General features: G+C 41.8%; 2 protein-coding genes across 5 annotated transcripts in view; one reads left to right on the top strand and one right to left on the bottom strand.

Annotated features, from left to right (window-relative positions):
* Positions 1-15,876, bottom strand: part of ANKRD27 (ankyrin repeat domain 27) — a 76,317-nt gene extending 60,441 nt beyond the window's left edge. For 3 of the 4 annotated variants that reach the window (XM_075008492.1, XM_075008493.1, XM_075008490.1), the window contains exons 1-4: positions 15,792-15,876; positions 9,246-9,376; positions 3,869-3,979; positions 28-184 (exon numbers count right to left, since the gene is read on the bottom strand). In XM_075008492.1, coding sequence (XP_074864593.1) covers positions 28-184; positions 3,869-3,979; positions 9,246-9,347 — 370 coding nt within the window. In that variant the 5' untranslated portion in view covers positions 9,348-9,376; positions 15,792-15,876. The remainder of the gene's footprint in view (positions 1-27; positions 185-3,868; positions 3,980-9,245; positions 9,377-15,791) is intronic. The other variant, XM_075008491.1, reaches the window with a different exon arrangement.
* A 252-nt stretch (positions 15,877-16,128) lies between these two features.
* Positions 16,129-19,706, top strand: RGS9BP (regulator of G protein signaling 9 binding protein). Its single transcript, XM_075008778.1, has one exon. It carries the CDS (start codon positions 16,659-16,661, stop codon positions 17,367-17,369), a length of 711 nt encoding a protein of 236 aa, XP_074864879.1. The 5' UTR covers positions 16,129-16,658; the 3' UTR covers positions 17,370-19,706.
* The last annotated feature ends 572 nt before the right edge of the window (positions 19,707-20,278 follow it).

A 20,278-nucleotide genomic window follows, 5' to 3' on the forward strand; every position in this document is an offset into this window, starting at 1 on the left:
ATATTTTCCTGGAACATATGTACACACCTAAGATTTCAGATTCTTCCAGGGGATGAGCTATACACCATATACTAAAACTTTCTTCTTTTTCGTTGTAGAATGTTTCCTCAAAGAGAACAGGCACTGAGAGATGATTATTAAAACCAGTTCCTGAAATAATCAAGTTTCCCTGGATAAAGATTTCCTGAAATTAAAAATGAGACAGAAGTCATTAAACAGAAAAATAAAAAGCTGACAATTGCAATACATAGTTCTCCATACTAAGAGAAGGGCGTACTTGTTAGACAAAAGAGTGTTGGGGGAGGGGATTGTTTTGTTTTTTTGGAAGGGGGGATGATGTGAAGAAGAGATCTTTCATAGGCTGTGTCAACAGTACAAGCAGTTTGAATTTAGTAACATCAATTTTCTAACTCTTGGTTTTTATAACTCCAAATTAGAGTAACCTCACATCCCCAAAAAGTCAACTTGAGTGTGGCAACAATGACCACCAAACATCAACTGCTGCAGTAGTTCATTGTGGAACCCTACCTCTCAGCTCCCTCATCCCTGGAGCACTCTGGGTATTTTTGCTGGTGCAGCATATGCGGGGGATGGAAAAAAGCACCCCAAGTGGTCGTGGGTATGTGTTGCTGTGTGGGGTTAGGCCCCCCCATTGCTATGGGAGGTGTGGAGAGCCAGTTGTACGGTCCCCCCTCCCCATCAGCAACAAGCCCCCAGAAAGCCTGTTTCCTGCCTTTAGAGCCCTCCCTGTGTGCAAGTGAGGACATGGTGCTGCTTGGCAGTATGATCTGCACTCAGTGGGCACATCCTTTTCTTGGGTTGAGGGCTAGCTCTGTGATGTGGCTGGGTGTAGGGAAGACTGACTGCATGGTGCCTGTGGGGGAGGAGAGGGGCTCTGCACAAGTGTAAACTGCAGAAAAGAAGTTTCTCAGCCTATCATACAAGCACAATCCCCCTGCCAACAGCCTAGCTGCCACATGGTGCAGTGGGGCAGAGGCTGGTGCCAGCGCTGAAAAACAAATGCAAGTGCTCAGCTTGCAGAGGTAGGGACAGAAGGATGAACTATGTTGCCAGGGTATTTTGCAAGGGTAGATGTGCTCACAATGCTTATAGCAAAAGAAAAAATGTTTTCTGCCTCACACAAGCATGACCCCACAGCCATGGGCTTCCTGCTGCTAAATTCAGATTTGCAGGCTTCATGTTACCCCATTCCTGTGCACCTGGAGAGTAGCAGAGATGGAAGTGGCCAGAGCGGAGGACTGTGGGGCATTGTGAGATAAACACAGGACACCTCTAGTGACCACTAAAGTCTATTAATAGACATGACACTTCAACACCAGCCTTCATTTGAACTTTTTAATTCAAACTTGATGCTACACTCAGACACTTTTGATGCTGTTATGGTATCAACCTTAATGAACCCTTAAAAAATATTGAGCTAAGGATATTTACAGTGAAGATAGCTCGATTTTTTTTTTTTTAAAATGTCAAATTCAATTTTATCATGTAGTGTAGCTATAACTACGTTCTCCTTATTTCACCAAGTTAATGCTGCAGGGACTGAGGGTTTTTGTTTTAAGCCTCCATTAGTAACCCTGGATAATCTCGTGCCCCACATGGCTTTGCTTTCCACTGCATCATTTGTGGAAGGAAAATGTAGGCATATGTGGAGAAGATTCATAGATGTGGAAGGACCCAAATTTTTAGTGATTCAACTTAACAAACCTTAAGGGTTCAATTTGCAGAAAGTGACAAGTATCCATCTTCTGGCACTTTGTGCACCTTTGGAAAAACCACTTTAGTTGGGGCACCCAGAAGTCACTTCTTAAATAGTGAAGCTTTACCACATTCATGCTTAGTATTTAAAACGAACTTTTGAAATACTCTAGGCAAACTTAAGCTTTTTGTGGACAAAGATACCCATTTAAACAATTTTATTTCAAACTACACTGGAAAAATAAAACAGCAGAATTCTTCAGCTACAGCAATTAGCCTGAGTATCCAGTTTAATACATTTTAACTTTAACATTAAGTTACAAGAAAGTTTGAGTGTGAACAGAGTTCCAGGTGACAGAAAACTACTACTTAAGAAAAGTGTAAGGCTGCATCAACACTATAAGCTAAAAATTGAATTTATCAAAATCAATTTGATTGATCATCCTCACATTCTCACATGCTCCCTACAAGTTGACTTATTGCTGCCACACAAAAGTAGCTTAAATTGACTGCTGCAGCAGTGTATTGTGGGAACCAATCCCACAGTTCCCTGAGCCCTGTAGCATTCTGGTTATTTTCATTGGTGTAGCACAGGGATAAAAAAATGCCCTGCAAGTGGATGTGGGTATCCAACAACATTGTCCCAGCTTCCCTTATTCCCATGCCACATTACCCAAACATCCCTTTTTCCAGGTGAGGTCTGGTTTGCCTGTACAAGATGTGCTTTTTATAATTGAGGGGAGTGGTAGTAAAGCATTTAGGAACGGTCAGAAAAGAAATTTTGGGTTTCCCCACTGACAGGCTTTCAAAGCAAGATGCCAAAGCACTGGCTCTTTGCAAGCTTGGATCTGGATTCAGACCTCCGGGCAAAGTGGGTCCTCAGATCAGTTTTGTTTCAAAGGCCCAAGAGCCAGCTCAGGGTACCAAGAGACAGTCCCTCCTGGACTGGGTGAAAGGTGCAGACTTTCCTGCTTGAAGATCCCACGGTGAAGTGCTGTAATGTCCAAGCCTATGCTGGATAGCCACCACCCAGGTGGAAAGCAGCCACCCACCATTACAGCATGGAGGAAGTCCAGCAGTGCTTCATCTGCTCTCAGGATGCTGGCCAACACTCTGGAGCAGGCCCACCAACTGCATCTGGATTTAGACCTCCTGGCAAAGATGACTTTTTTTCTTAAAGTTAGACACAGGCCCTGCTTTGAAACGGTGATGAATCACTAAACAATTACAGCTTGGGGAGGCTAAAAGATTCCCCCCCGCCCCCAACAGCCACCCCTGAAAATTGTGACCACTGAGGGAGACTTCCCTGAGTGGCTAGAAGACCCCTGACTATAGCCAGCCCCTTGGCCTTTTGATAAAGGTCATACAAGAATTTCCTCTGATAGGATAATCACTCTAATGACAAAGTCTTTTCTTGTTGCCCAAAAATCACAACAGCCCAGGGAGACTTCCCCTGGCTGGCTAGAGAACCCTCACCACATGCAAGCTGCCTGACACCTTGCACAGCATGTCCTTTTACTGGTTTGGGTATCAAGCCACATGACATGACTGAGTGTGAGAAAGTTCAACTGCATGGCACATCTGGGGGGGGGGGGGGAGGGAAGAAATAGAAGGGAGGGGTTGTGGGGGTCTGGATAAAATTTAAAGCAGCTGAAAAAGAAGCTGCCAAGCCAAATGAATTTACAGTGAGGACAGGCACTTCGTAAGATCAGGCTAATATTGGATTTTAAGCTATTTATCTCACAGTGAAGATGTAGCCTATGACTGTGGCATCCTCTTCTGGAGGAACTTTCCCTTTACTGTCTGTAAAAGTATAGACAGTACAAACACAGAACTCAATGTTCTCATGCACAGAATAGACAGACAATCTGAATGTCTTATAATTAGCTCTATGAACATAAAGTACTTTTCACAAATGCAGTGATTTTACTGAAGCTATATTTCCCCCCCACTCTGTAAAATGGGTTTGGTGTTACAGTTCCAGTGGCATAATCGTGACCAGGATGTCTAGTTGTATGCTCTACTCATTAGATAGCACTGTCAATTATTGCCTGCCATGGCATTATCTGAGATTTGGTTTCTTCCCCTTTTACACTCATCTGATTTTCTCAGGTAGGGCCCATCCACCACATACACATTAACAAGGGAATACCTTTCCATTTAAGGTCTGAAATTTTTCTTCCACCGGTTTTAAAACATAGGAATCAAACTGGCAAGTAGAGAGACTGCTGCTTGAAAGGCTCCCTTTGCGTGGTACTAATATCTGGAGAAAGAATAAATCAGTCAGTCAGATGCCTTTTTAGGAGGAATTACAGTGTACAACAGCTTCCAAGTCAAAACTCAGTGCTCCTCAGGCAATTCTTCATGTCAGACTTGTAACATCATTTGACACTGCATGTCTATCATTCACTTTTGCCCATAACCAACGGTTTCTGCTCAGTACCCAGGCAATCAGAAGTTCTAAAAAAAAAGATGGTTTTCTAATTAGCTGCAAGAGAATCTCTACTCTGATCATTTCCTAAATATAGGAAGCCATGGAGAGTGCAAGCACATTGAAACAAAAGTAAAGGCAGATAGAACTTTATGCAAAAAAGCAACCTCTCTAGCAAGATGTCTAGTCATATAGATACAGATACACCTATTCTGATTGTTACATTAAAATTAAAAACCCTGAGAGTAAGCTGCTTATGTCCTTCATTGAGGCGTTTTCTTAGACCAAATGAAAGATTACCAGAAAAGAAAAACCCTACAGTGGGGCCTCCTCCCGTTAAAAATTAAATAGAGCCGTTAAAGCGGTCACAAGCCACCAAGTGGTCTTGTGGCACCTTAGGAGACCAACAAATTTCTTTGGCCATGAGCTTTTATGGCCTTCCTCATCTGAGGAAGTGCGTTTTACCCATGAGCTTTCATGGCCTAATAAATTTGTAACTCTCCAAGGTGCTGCAGGACTACTTGTTATTTGTGAAGCTACTAACATGGCTAGCCTTCTAAAGCAAGATTTACTTCAGCCACCATTTTAAAAGAGATATGTATACCAAACTTCTCAGAACTGTTCTGAGCGCCAAAAAGCTAAGCATATTCTTAGTGTCATTAACACCACTTATCTTGGATATACTTGTTTCTTTACATTAGCCATGAACACCATTAGAGGTTGTTATGGGGGAGAGGACCTCTGCTCTATCATCCTTCTAAAAAACTATGGAGAATTTTATATTGTCAGCTACATAAAATTGTTCCATTTGAGACCATTTGAGTAGTAACAGCATTTAAAACTTAGAACTCTTCCTACAAAATTCTATATGCTGTTTCCCCCTTCCAGGCACTTTCCCTCCCCATCACCTCAATAGTGAAAGTCATATAGCCTCACCTCCAAATTTGTTTTGTCACACTGAGTCAGATGAGTCAATCACAGAGAGAAGCCAATTCACTCAGGGCAGGAAAAAAGCTACACCCCATATTTCAACAAAATACTTCAATCTGCCAAGCTTTAAAGCAGAAGTAGCAAAATAGGATTCTGAACTGCAGAATTAAGAGCTGAACAGATATTCAGAGAAAAATTGGCAATGGAGTGACTGCCTCCAAGAACTAGCCTGCACAGCTCTTTGAGCAAAGCCTTTCACAAGTTTAAGAGCACCTTTCTACAGCATTTCACTCATCTGTATCAGCTGTGCATTTAAAAAAAGCCACCCATGACACACTGGAGGGACAAGTTAAATACTGGAATCATACCAGTTTCTACATTTAAATCAGCACATCAATAAACTGGCAACATGCTAACATGTTATACACCAGAGAGAAATATTGGTCTAATCATTATTATAAAGAGGTAGCAGTACCATTCTCTTGCATTCCCAAGTCACTGTCATCTAAATGCTCACTACAAAAAGTCAAAACCATTGGGTGGTAGGGAGAACAAAGGAATAAAAAGGAACCAGGGCAAATGCTGTATCACCTCATATATACAAATTAGCTTGGCTACCACTAAGTTACCTGGTGAATATTTTGAGACCTATTCTTCCATCAAGAAATCAACCTAAAACTGTTAATATAGATCCATAATGGCACAGTACACATGCTGTCTATTCCTCTTGTTCTCTGGAGCAGCGCAAAAGTTTACAACTTCTCCTAAATAAAACCTTTTCAGTATTTAAAGATATTTCAAGAGTAGAAATGCTTCTGGGGAGAAAGAGAAAAAAAAAACAAACAAAAAAAAAAAACACACACCACCACACAAAAAACCACACCAAGTGCCCTGCCTCTGGAAATGTCAACACTCCCCATAGAAACAAGTATTTATATTCTGGAGGTATAAAAATTTGTCACTAGAAGCAGCAGAATCACCCCCACAAGGAGTTCAGATATGAGATTAGTAAACCAGAGAAGGTACCAGGAATCTTGACAGCAGTTCAGTTCTGCACACATTCACATTCCTAACAGCAGCACTGCAGTTTCAGACACAAAGCACTTTGATCGGACATTGTTTAGAGACCCTTTTTCTCCATCCTTTCAATACCTATTAAAAAAACGTATACCCTATTGCCTCTTACTTATTCCTTAGCAAGCAGAAGATTTTACTACTTGAGAACTGTAAACTTTAAAGAATCTTTTCATTTTTTGACACCAACAATTAAAAGATTAAATGGAGCAGTTTACAGGACCTTATTGTTAAGCAGGCACACAGTGCAAAACAAACATTTTACACGGGAAGTTTGTTCCAACACCACTGTGCACCTTCTTCCTAAACTAGTTACAGAAAACTGGACACTGTGCAGCCCCACTCATGTACGTAGCCAAGATTAAATTAAGCCTACAATTGGAACTGATGGGGGGGGGGGGGGGGGAATCAGAGTTCTGCCCCCTTCCCCACAAGAAAAAAGTTGAGAACTACAACTGTATTTTCTCACTCGGTGTTTTTCCTCAAATCCCATTCAGGTGGCAACTCTAATATTCATGCTTTCTTGCTCTACGTACACCAAATGCTGCAAGTCACTGACTTCAGACAATTCAGTTTCTGCAGGTTGAGCACTGCCCTCTGCAGAAGTGATTGGACACTTCTCCCTCTTAATGCATTTTTTCCTTCCTCCTAAGGTGGAATAAAAGCTCTAAGTTTTTATGATGGCCTCTGACCCATTTTCCCCCCCTTGTCATAACAGATGATCCAACAGCCTAAGAATAAATTTACATATTTAAATTTAAAAAAATAAAGACTTCCATATGCTTTGGAATTAGAGCACACCTTCAAAATAAGGCTAAGTAACTAAAAAATAAAAAGCCAAGACCATTTGAAAAAAGTTGACCAGATTGTTCTCTACAATCAAGGGCTAATCACAAGGGCTGCGTCTACACTACATTCCTCTTTCAAAAGAGAAAACACAAATGAGGGAAATCTCAAATTTGTTTGCAGAATCTTTTTATTGGTTTTACAAAAGAACTACACATACAGTGGTTTTTTTAAAAGGAAAAAAAGTTTTTGAAAGAGCCCTTATTCCTGGGGAGTATGTGGGTACTTTCAAACACTTTTTTTTTTTAAATCTCTTCTGAAAATGCAATCAGAAGAGATTCTCCAAACAAAGCACAAGATCTGTAAATCAGCGCTTTATTTGCATTTTTGCTTTCCCTCATTTGCATTCCTCTTTTGAAAGGAGAAATGTAGTGCAAACACTGCCAAGCTGTGTTCATCCTACTGGGATAACAGAGGGAGTGGGCAGGCTAACCAAAAAGGTCCCCTTAAGTGGGGGGAGCCATTAAAATAGCATGGTTCCCAAATGAATATGGGGGAACAACTAAAGAAAACAGGAATGGGCGTGGGGAAGGGTCAAAAGGACTAAAATAAGGAAGCTGGAGGGGGGACACCAAGCAGAGAGCCCTGGACAGAACCCACTGTTCCTCAAAGGTGCCAAGGGAGCCAGCAGATGCTGCCCAGAGGAACACTGCCTGGAATTATGACCAGATGGTAGAACAGAAGTAAGCCCCACAGTAGCAGTCTTTCCCCCACCCCTCGGCCAGCCTCCTCTCCCTGGTCTTACAGATGGCTAAGCTGTTTTCATGCTAGGATGCTTCCCCTAATAACTTCCAATAGCTTAAGTGGCAACAGTGTTGAGAAGTAGCACAGAATGCTAGGAACCACTAATTAGTGCCCCCCCACCCCCCCAATCCCTCAAATTTAGGGCTCTTGTCCAAATCTGCTTTAAGGTATAAACTGCAAAGCATTTAGCACACAACTACAGGCGTTCAGTTACTTAGCACTCATCACTGGAACTCCACCATAGTGTAAGCAATAACAGGATGTTACTGGGACAAACCCTAACACTGATAAGGCCATATAGAAGTTACTGAGCAAAACCATTCTATAGCTAGGCACTTCAAAAAAAAAATAAATACAAGGTTTAAGGTACCTGATAAAGGAGTTAGATAGATATTTTTTAAATTAGGAGTTTTGGATCTCTAACACTTGAAAAGTAGGAATAAACTGACCTATTACTAGTTGATGTTTTAATGCCAGAAACAACTCAGGGATAGTTATCTACAATATTTAAAAAAAAAAAAAAAAAAAAAACCACACACACCGCAAAAGACTTCAGTTACTAGTCTGTCAAAGTCCTAGTTATGATTGGCTGTACCAGGTACAGAAATTATTCAGATGAGCAAGGACAGAAAAAAATCTCCAATAAGAGCCATCACATTGAGACAGCCTTTCTACACATTTTGAAATTGGTTGGCTGATCCACCACACTTGTTCACTTTAAAAAACCCACACTGACTTCCTCTAGAACTTCATTTAAGAAAACTACCAAATCACAATGAGAGCTGCTGATCTTTCACAATGAGCTGCACTGTAGAACACTCCCCGCCCCCAACACACACAAATTGAAGAATTAAAAGGATCTACCAGTGAAAAAACCTGAGGCTCAGCAAGAAGAATTCAGCAATGACAGCAACAGCGTCACCATATTCCATTCTGAAGGCACATGAAAGCTCAACATCCAGGCACTTGATCCCTGACTAAAATCCTAGTGAAGTCAAGGAAAGCCTTCCCACTTATTTCAGTGAGCTTTGGATCAAACTCTTGCACTGAATAAAGGGTGAAAAAAAAAAAAAAAACACCACACACCAGACAAAAATATTTAAAGTGGAAACCTCATTCAACATCCACATGGTGTCTATAAACCTGAATACAAGTAGTCACATGATACCCATTACTTCAGGTCTCAAAAATAAAGTAGCTTGTTGGTCAAAGGACATCATTCTCTTTCCTTACAAGCCAGGGAGTTCAGTATGTTTGTGAACAGAAGAATGTCAAACCCAATTTAAAAAAAATTTGTCTGCCTATGAACTATCGTTGTTAGAGGGTGAAAGCCCCACCACACATTCCATCTATTACCCCATGCATTCTTTCATGTATATATTAAAAACAATTTAAGATACTTCATGCCACTCATATTTCATCTAGTTTTTGGTTTGCATTTAGCGAGATTGAGGTTTTAGTGCTACTGTACATATACAATTTAAACACAAGTATCTCTACTTACAATACCATGGAATTCAGCAGCTTTCCTACAAAGGTCAGGACGACTTTTCTGAATAGCCACATAAAAAGGATTTTTCAAGAGATCTTCATCATACATAGCCATATGGACGTCAGAGACTCCAAAGGTCTTTTCTAGAAGAGATCACAGTGTTATTACAGAACAACCAGCTTTTCTATTGTTTAGTTTCCCACTTTCAGAAGCAGCAACATTTAAGAATACAGCAGAGAATTCTTTTGCATACTTTCTTTCATGTTTTAGAAGTGTAAGTTACGTTCTGTCTCACATCAAGACAGAATATGCGGCGAGAACTCCAACATAAAGTGATTAATATAGAACCATGGAACTGCATGCATATCTAGTCTTCATAGCCAACTATTTCCTATTACTGTTGCCATCATCCTTATCCTCCCTGGCCCCAGCCCTGCAGCAGCTCTTCCAATTGTTACTCACTGATGTGCTAAATTAGCCTGTATGCTTTTGGAACAGGGGCCATCTCTTCTAATAAAATCTGCACAACACCCACTTGGGGCCTGAATACTGCTATAACTAAAAATAGATGGTTTCAAACAACCCAATCTTAATTTCAAGCAGTACTACAGAGAACTACAGCAATATGCTGGCCAGAAAACAAAGAACATTAGCCTTTGAAACATCCATTACTGCAATCACAATTTGTGTACCAAAACAAACCCTACAAAGATAATGCAACGACTTCTAGCATTATTCTTTGTACCTACATTATAATCTGCCTCATTATTCAATGGTGACATTCTTGTTTATTTTACAAAAACACTTACTTTTTTCCCTCCTTAAGTGACACTTCCTGTTTGATAGCTAAGGATAGTGTAATGGTAATACTGTTGTGCAATTTGTACTGGTATTTGTATATAGAACACTCAGGTCACCTGTGTGTATATCCATGTATCTTTTATGAGCCAATCAAAATTTTCAGAAGAGGAATACCAAAAAGTTCTACATAGTCATATGTGTCAGTGTTTCTCCAGCTTTTTGATACCAGACAGCTTGTTTTTCCCCTAAACTGTATCAGGGTATGTGCAACAGTTCAGACTGGTCAAGGTCCTCTTTTAGAAAAATTAGTCAAAACTAACTTCTACTTTCAAGCCCATCCTTCACATGTATATAGGCTAGCTGTGTTCTGAAATAGCCACCACTAACAATTACAACTAAGGCTGTGTCTACACTACACAGAGACCTTGGAAGTAAGCAACACACACACACACTACTTCAAAGTTAACTGCAAAGTAGGGCACTACTCCATTCCCGAGAATCGAGCAAGGACTTTGGAGTTAACTCCAAAGTAAGGGAAAGTATGTGCAGAGACTCTGGTATCTACTTCAAAGTAGTGCCTAACTTTCAAGTTAGTTCCTAGCATAAGCTAATTCTCCCCTGTGGTAACTTTGAAGTATCAGTACTTCAAAGTGCCTGGGCAACTTCAAATTCCCTTTACTCCTGAGGTGCACCTCGAAGTACTGACAGGTTAGCCACAGCTACACATGAGCTGGCACTTCAAAGCTGCTGTGAGGGAGAATTAGCTTAATGAAGTGCTGCATGTGCACCACAGCACTTCATTACTAATCTCTCAACACCCTACTGACCATGCTCCCTTCAAAGTAGAGTGTTATTGTAGACACGCCCTAAGTGTCCTATTCTACCACACATACTGCAAAGAATCTCTTACCTTCAGAAGTAATCCCATTGGATTCCAAGTGGAAGTATTGGAGCTAGAGTCTAAAAACATTTTACCTCATCCATCATTAATACATTTGTGAACTAATCCTAAACAGGTTTCAAAATATTCAGTTCATCTCTAAGCACAGATCTGATGGAATAAGTCCAGAAATAGTGTGCTTTTGGTAAAAATAAATCTCTACTATAAAGTAATGCACGAAATAATATTCTTTGATTCCGATGACACTAAAAATCCTATTCTGACTCAGTTTCCTAGATTCTAATTCCCAAGAGAAATTCTACGGTAGAGGTAAAATAAATGTTACAAGTGTCTAGGACAAATTCCTAATGTATTAGAGGGGAAATAGATATTCATTTCTCTTACAGAGAACAATTACTGTAAAATAAGAAACTTTAATGTCCCGAAGTTTTTAGTTGAGCATTGATAAAAGTTATTCTACAATATACAGAAGGGGACCAATGTTTGTAATGTGAATTCCAAGCTAAAAAAGGCTAGACTTATGACTAAGTTCACCCAACAGAGGAACTCAGCACTACATACTACATTTAAAGGAGATTTCTGTTTTAAAGGGGCTCTCCCAACATTAGTGTATTTTTTCCAGGGCTAATAGGAGAACCAGGAAGGCCATTTGGCCTTGACATCAAGCTCAAAGGGGCCTAAAATTTAGGCACTTAATTTTGTGCCATTTGGTAAGTTTTGAAACTTGTTTTTAATCTACATCCTTTAGTATCTAGCGCATTTTCATGGAAAAAAGGCTAGAAAAGCACTTGTCAAATAAAGTATTCAACTTAAGTTTTTTTTGTTGGGTGCCATGTTTTATTTTCATGTCTTTTTTATGGAAGCTTGGGACCTCAAAGCTGGAAGACAGCTGTGCTGCTCCAGACTTTGAGGGGACCTACATCTTTTTAAGGAAATGAATGAGTGCAATTCACTCACTTTTCCCCAGAAGATGCAAGTCAAAGTGCAATGCATGTACATGCACCAGACAGACATCAAAGTAGTTTGAAGAGTTCTGCCCATGTATCAAATCTGTAAGAAATTTTTTTAAACGTTGACCCAGCTCAGTTTCTCTTCACAAGGCCATAGAGGAAAACATGCTCCTTGTTAAAATATAAGTTATGGTCAGAGCTTTTACGTTTCACAAACTGTCAGTGTCTAACACAACAGTTACATTCAAGTTGTAATATAAGCTCTTTGGTGAAGAGACAGTTGATGTGTATGGAGTATCTCTTGCTGGAGTCTGTAAGTCTTGTCTATTTACTACCTATTATGGGGTCTTTTTTTCCCCTAAATCTAGTAAAAAAAAAATGTTGCACATAATCATGAAAAACTTAGTACAGTACTGTGTAGACCATAAGCCAAAATGGCACATTTTTCCATTCAATGTATGACAATAAATGGTAAAGAAAAAATTAGAACAGCCTCTATGTACAGAATACAAAGGCCACATACTGCTCCAGTACTCTTTCAGGGACAGCATAATTCATTCAAATGTATTCACCATTTTTCTCCCTCATTAAACAATGTCTTCCTGACATGCAGTTTTAATACTATATGCTCTGTCCTTTCATACTGCTCATACTATTGAGCAGGGAATTATCACCCCGCTGCCCACCCTCAACTTCATTTCTTGTTTGTATACCATATTGGCAGAAGGGCAATACCACTTTCTTTGAGGCATCCTTGGGTCTAGGAAGTATAGGGACAGCAAGATGTGAGTTTTTAAAACAGATAAGAGTAGCTAGCAGCAAAGAGGCAGCTACATTATGTATTAGATGCAACCTTATGATGAAGTACCAGACAGATCCCCTAATCAGAACTTGTAGGGCAGCCTATATCTAAGGCTGCCTGACACTGTGTTGCAATACACGGTTTTCACTTGCTCATAACTTTGCCAATGGCTGATCATTCATGCTTGGTATCTGCCTTAAGCTGAACGCCTTCAAAAAGCTTCAGCTAAAACAAACACAAAAAGCAGTCAAGTAGCACTTTAAAGACTAGCAAAATAGTTTATTAGGTGAGCTTTTGTGGGACAGACCCACTTCTTCAGACCATAGCAGACTCAATATTTAAGGCACAGAGAACCAAAACCAGTAAGCAAGGAGGACAAGTCAGAAAAAAATAATCAAGGTGAGCAAATCAGAGTGGAGGGGTGGCAGGGGGAGGTCAAGAATTAGATTGAGCCAAGTATGCAGACGAGCCCCTATAAACCGAGCTGGCTTTTATATTCGAATTCGGCACATTAACACGTGGTTTAAACCAGGACAGGAACTGAGTCACTATGGGGCTCGTCTGCATACTTGGCTCAATCTAATTCTTGACCGCCCCCCCCCCACCCCTCCACTCTGATTTGCTCACCTTGATTATCTTTTTCTGATTTGTCCTCCTTGCTTACTTTTTTGGTTCTCTGTGCCTCAAATATTGAGTCTGTTCTGGTCTGGCTATGGTCTGAACAAGTGGGTCTGTCCCACAAAAGCTCACCTAATAAACTGTTTTGCTAGTCTTTAAAGTGCCACTTGATTGCTTTTTGTTTTGATAGTGTATAGACTAGCACAGCTTCCTCTGTTACTAAAATAGTTATCTGCTCCTAAAAATTAGATTAAAAAACAAAAAAAAAACAAAAAAAAAAAAACTCATCTTTTCCCTAAAGTCCTACGGCTGCTTCATGAAAATCCTCTGTCAGCTCTAGGATTCAGACCACAGACCTGAAAACTAGGGTAGGAGATTCATCCATTCTGATAATCAAGGATGTGACTTTTGCTGGTCTCTTCCAACCTCCACCCCTCCAAAAACCACTAGTGGCTCATAGCCTGACTAGTTTCAGTTCATACATGCTCAGAGACATCAGAGTTCAGCAGCTAAACTCTGAAGAGTTTGCCTGCACTGAGCATCTTCCACCAAGTCCCCAGGATTTTCCCTGAAATTGCTTCTCCCATTACTGCAGGTAGGCCAGGGCCATGGAACAGAGCACAGAGAAGTTCTCTCAGTGCTCTCCCTGCTGTTGCTCTAGAGGTAAAGAAAAAGTAAGCCATAGCTAGGGCTTATCCTTTTTCCATCTGATGAGAACTATTATGCAACTACCAAGCTTTGCTTACATACAGCTCAAGTTTGTGTCCTCTCTTTTCATTCCCACGCCAGATCCCATATTCAATGCTCCAATCATCCTTTAGATTAACACTGACTACCGATTTGGAAACAGTGTTAATCTAGGATGACAGAAGCATAGAATGTGGGATGTTGCACAACAGGTGTGGAGAATGGTAAGTAAATTTTCTGGACTCCCTCTTTGGAAAAAAGTGTGCTGTACATTGCAATATACCACACATTTCTGTAAAGCAGAGTAAGTCATTACTCATTACCACCATTGAAATGTTTCTGGGAGCTATCAGGAAATTCTGAAAATACAGTCAGCACAACATTCACTTGTCATAAATGCTATTAAATTAGCATTACTACTATATATTTGCAAAAAAAAAAAAACCAGTTCAATTCACATTTCACCAGTTTACAACAAACATTCCAGTCTGTCATATTAACTTACTATGAATTTGCATATCTAATTATAAAAAGCCCAAATGCAAGTGGATACTCTTGGCTTAACAGCTACATATGCTACAAAAAGAACTCACTTTTCTTTAGTGATCTCAGAGAACCATAACTTTTAGTGTCGTTACTGTACCCAACAACAAGCAGTTCTGTGGCACCTTACAGGCTAAGGTGCTACAGGACTGCTTGTTGTTGAAGACAAACATGGCTACCCCTCAGATACGTGTATCAAACACGGAAGGCAGCAAATGTGTTGATATTATTTATCAGGAAGTCTGATTCAGCTTCTGTACATATACTAAATTAATCTAGATTGACAGATCAGTATCGGGCATGGGAGGCAGTTTGCAAAAGTTAGTGTGACCATAAAAAGAAAAATAATACCCCTGGGTTTAACTCAACCCCCTAAACCCCATATTTATGCTGCCTGCCCTTTAATCCTATTAACAACGTACTTTTTCCAATTACCTGAAAAATCTTTTGAAGCCCTGTTCCCTCCCCAGGAGACTATCTGAACAGAGACTTCCTGAGTAAACTCAGTTTGTGCAGAATATCAACAAACTTACTGTGTCAGCATTTAAGAAAATAAACGGTACACTGGAGAAACAGTTACAACTACTCCATCGTGAGTAGGGAAGCTGCAGTTGCACGCTCCCCCTTCTGAAACATGGTCATGCTTTGAAAACAATAAGAAGTCCCGTGGCACCTGCTAGACTCACAGACTGTTAGCCTAGCAGGTGTCACAGGACTTCTTGTTTTTGAAGATACAGACAAATTCTGCTACCCCTCTTGTAGCTCTGAAAAGACACACGCACATTCTTTGCAGTGCTGTCTCCCCTGAAGCGTAGCACAAGGAAGCCAAGCGAAGCTCTGTGTACAAGCCCCACACGCCTGCGTTCGGCTGTAACTTAACTCCCTCAGAGAAGCGACACCACTGCCAGAGCAGAGACCTGGGACTATGAGAGCGTCTCACGCCCCATCCTTGAAGCTGGGGCGGCAGAAGAGAGGGGAAGGGCGTTCACAGGCCTGGCCAGGCAGAGAGACAGCGGCGCACCCTGTTTTCAGTCAGCCTCATTTTAGGGTGAGCGGGGGGGGGCCACCACAGGGGCCGCTGCAGCCCCCGAAGCGCCACCCCCTGCTAGAGGCAGCCGCTCGGTCAGTCAGGCCAGGAGACGGGGCCGCACTCGCCCAACATCATGCACTCCCTCCGGGGACAAGCAAGTCCCCGCAGCTGCGGCACCTGATTGAGAGCCGGGGGTGGGGAGGGGGGTACCAGAAAACGTACTTACTCACACCAGCAACATAGTTTCACTTCCTCCCCAGAGAGCCACTACAGCCCGGTCCCCCCCAGCGGCTGTGCACCGCAACCAAGCCCTACCGAGCTCCGAGGCGGGCCGTGCACAGGAGCGCAGCAGCCCAGTCACGCCAAGCCAATGAGCTCCCGCGACTGAGACAGCGACCACTCAATCAGCAGCCGGTGTGGGCGGAGCCTCAGAGCGCTCGGCGGCCGCTCTCGCTGGAAAGAGACCCCGCGCGGCTACTTCCTGCTCGGCGCCACGTGACTCCCCGGTGCTCCAGCTGTGCCGTATGTAGTGTCGATAGCACAGGCGCTGCGCTGGGCTTAGGCAGGAGCGCTCGTCGGTGCTGTAGACCGGCCTCGGGCTACCACTGCCTGGATTAACGGCTCCTTGCTGCGTAGCGCCGGCTTTTATTTCTGCCTGGCGATCCGGATTGGTGCATTTAAAAGCAACGTGTAGCGGATTGTCTGGTGCTGGGGTGCGGACCGCCGCTGTTCTCCATCTCGGTGTGCCCGCAGCAGGGAGCGGGAACACCCTCCCTCGCGTGCCGGAGAAGATACTGTAGGCAAAGCGATGTCACTCGCTTCCCAAACGCCCCTCCCGTGCGCCTGGATCGCGGGACCCCTGGGAGCCGTGTGAACTGTCGGAAGGGACTCGAGCTGGGTATCTGCACGCAGGGTCCGAGGTTGGCTGTCACCATGCGTGCTGGGGGCGACATCTGGCGCTGGCGGCTCCCAAGACGCGATAGAGGGTAATCCGAAGTGAGCAGCCGGGGGTGGGGGGGGGGAACACGCTCACCCGGCGAGCAGCCCGTCTGTTGGAGCCCGCTGGCTGGGGCGCGATTCTGCTGGCAGAGCCATGGTGAAGGAGGAGTGCAAAGCGCTGCTGGATGCGCTCAGCAGGGTGACCGCTTGCTACCGCCACATGGTGCTGACCATCGGGGGCACCTCGGACTCTCAGAACTTGCGGGAGGAGCTGAAGAAGACTCGGCAGAAAGCCCAGGAGCTGGCGGTAGCCAACAGGAACAAGCTCACCGCGGTGCTGAAGGACAAGGCGGTGAGCAAGGAGGACAAGGCTGAATTCGAGCGGCTCTGGGTGATATTCTCCACTTGCATGGAGATCCTGGAGATTGACATGCGGAGAGCCCTGGAGCTGGGGCAGGAGTTCCCCCTTAACGTGCCCAAAAAGCACCTGATTCAGACGGGCATGAGCGGGGGAACCTCTGGGGTGGCCGCCAGGGCCATGAGCGTCCAGAACATGAAATACGAGGCTGATAACAACATCGATGTGGTGGATTTGAAAGACCTGGAGAACGAGATCAACCAAGTCGGGGAGATGATGTACGAGATGGAGATGAAGGTGAATGTCCCCCAGTGGACAGTAGAAGCTAAGCAGGACCCTGGGGCTGAACTCAAATCCACCATTAGCGTGGGCGCCTCTTCCATTGGCATGATCTCCGTGGAAAACAAATCCTTCTGCGATATCAGCAAAGTTCTAGCTGGGATTATTTTCTCTGCGGTGCTCATTATTGCTATTGTCTTGGCCGTGTGCGTGGTGAAACTCTCATAGGCGGGCTGCGTGCTCCTGCAAACCACATCGACTCCTTCCTTAATCCTTCTCACAAGAATTTCATGCTGCATGGTTGGTTCTAAGAAAGGCTGCTTGGAAGGGCTGACAGTTAACACCTTGCATATAGAAACACATATTTACGTGGCATACAGTCTTATCATGCACTGAAGGTCCTGATGTGTGTGGCTTTGGTTTGTTGGTAGCTCCAAAGGAGGGGAAAAGGTACAGATCAGCCTGTGATACAGAGTGAGTTGTTGCTGGTCTTGTAATGGTTAACTGTGTGCCAGATATCAGGGTATTATTACTGCAAGCTATAGCAGGGATTTGTCTGCTATTAATAGATGACTATTTTCAGTAGCCCCAAATTATTAATCTTTAATAGGCTCAGATGTTCGTTGCTGGTCCACATTTACAAAGTAGTTGAGAATTTCACAGGATTTGGGGAGATAAGGTGGGTATTTGTGTTTAAAATTAATGGACATGTGTGCGTTGTCCCATAAACACAGGATACTCTGCTCAGAAGCAAAACAAGAAAACCCCAGTAGGAAGATGTAAACAATGTCTATCTTATCTTAATCCTTAGGGTCTAAACCTATAAGAGTGTGCAATCAATGTTTGATACCAAATACTATCTGCAGACTTGCACTGTTTGTACTGACCTTAATTGCACCTTTTGGCATGGCACGCATTAATAAACGCTAAAGGCAATTCAAATCTGCAAAAAGATATGAGTATCTTTTGTAGAACAACTTCTGTGGAGAGAGACTGACAGGTCCCATCTCTTCCTTTTATATATCTTTTATTTTTCCCCAGCAGAAAAGCCAATTTATGCTATTTTTCCAAATTCTTCTTTCCATTAAAGTGCTTGAACTCCGCATCAACTATAAAGTTAACATTGTACATTTATGCTAAATTAGAAGTAGCAATTTTTAAAACAAGTTGTGGCAATTTTTAAAACAGGTTATGGCAAAGTAAGCATGTAAAGTGAAAACTGATGTTCTGGCTTCTCTGCCTTAGTTTCTGCAGGCAGAAGTCTAATCTCACGTGGATGGGTTGGGAGTCAAACATGTGCGGCTCCCATTACTGTTAATGAGATCTATACACATACCTGCAAGAATCCGGAGGATGCCAGAACTGCAGGACTCAATCCTATCATTGCCAGATTAGTCCAAATGAAATGCAGAATTGGACTTGTTTATGAATATTAATCTTGATTGCTTAGTGGTCACAAACAGATTATTTTGAAGAGAGAACATTTGTGTTTTTGGTGTTATTGTTCCAGTTTGTCTACCAGAAGACTGACTGAGATGGTTGTGCATTAATTGATAACTGAAAGTCTCCTTCAAAACCATGAGGGACATGCACGTTTCTAAAAAGAAAAGAAAAAGGTGTAGGAAAATCCCAACATTTGGGATTGCTACAACCAGCCACTAGATATTCAAATTCAGGGTTTGCACTCATACATCATGTAGTTTGCAAGGAACTGAATCAGAGTAAGGACCTTATGCTGTTTTCCTCACACACCTTTCACTCCTATTGCATTCTGACTTTGGTGGGAGTTTCGGATGTCCAAGAAATGCAGTTTTGGTATCTGGATAATAAACGATGATATCCGCAAACTTAATTGTCTCTTGAAGTCCCTGAACTGCCCATACAGTCTGTCTTCAGTTAGTTTTGTATAAGTAATTTAACAATAAACATTTGACATTTTAAAAAATGAGCCTTGGGTTAATGAGTTGTAAATCCTGTAATTTATGCAAGACGAATGGGAACTGAGCTTTTCAAATCATTATGTGAGTAGCCCTTATTCATATAAGTAGCTCCTCTTACTTCAGTATTATTACTCCCACGAGTAAGCTGCTGAAGGACTGGACACTATCATTCAAAAAAATTAAACTTTCCTCTCTCAGTACAAACAGCAGATTTAAACATCATTAACTTGTTCATGTGTCAACAACAGTATTGTCAACAGATCTTACATTAAGGTATGTAATGTGAAAAGATAAATAGAAATGTGACAGTCTTGGCACTGCCTAATTGGCTAATACCCTTCTATTAATCTCCTAAAAATACCCAGTACCACTGTATTGGCAATGTGTCATAGTTCAGGGAAGCTTAGATGCATAAAATCTAAATCGTAATAAACAAAAACCCTTTTTGTAAGTCTGCAGATCCTAGTATCATCAAATAATCCAACATTTTATCTTTGACTTATATGTGAGCAAGAACTGTTCACCACGAAAGGAAATGTGTTGCACTTTTAGAAAGCATTTTTCTCATGTTAGAATATCTTATTACTGTATAAATAGAAACTTTACAAAGAATATGGGGAGAATGTTATAACATTCCAGTAAGACATACCTGAAAGAAATTAACTAGCAAACACAATGTATTTATCAATCTAATACCTTTTAAAAATGCTGAATTAAATTAATTAAATTTGGTTTCATGTGAAACAAATTAATCCTTTTGGTTCCAAGTCAAAAGACTGAAAATTCTGTTCAGTTTACAAAGTTCATTGCAACAGTGAAACATATGTAACTGCAGTTGGAAAAGGTTAGGAAGAATATTTGTAAATAATACAGATCACTAAACTAAAACTTCAGAATATGTTCAGTGTGTGACAAAAAAAGTATTTTGCTATGATGCTCATCAGGCACCACTAACGTTAATTGTGTTCAGTAAAAAATTAAGCGGTGTGCATTCTTTTCAGACTATTGGGTTTTGCTTCAAAATACCTGTTTTACCCATACTGCATATCCATTCTAGTATGAACCTGTGAAATATTAAAATCTTCCAGTTGAATGAACTTGCCTCATTCCAACCTGTGCATGGTGGATTGAGATTTCTATACTTACAGTAAAACTTGTTACTGTCTCTATTTCTTCCATTTAAAATAAAGTATGTTC

The sequence above is a fragment of the Carettochelys insculpta genome, chromosome 14 (assembly GCF_033958435.1).
Source record: "Carettochelys insculpta isolate YL-2023 chromosome 14, ASM3395843v1, whole genome shotgun sequence".
Lineage (NCBI taxonomy): Eukaryota > Metazoa > Chordata > Testudines > Carettochelyidae > Carettochelys > Carettochelys insculpta.

Coding starts and splice junctions, on each gene's coding strand:
- RGS9BP (XM_075008778.1), top strand. CDS start 16,659: ATGGTGAAGGAGGAGTGCAAAGCGCTGCTGGATGCGCTCAGCAGGGTG.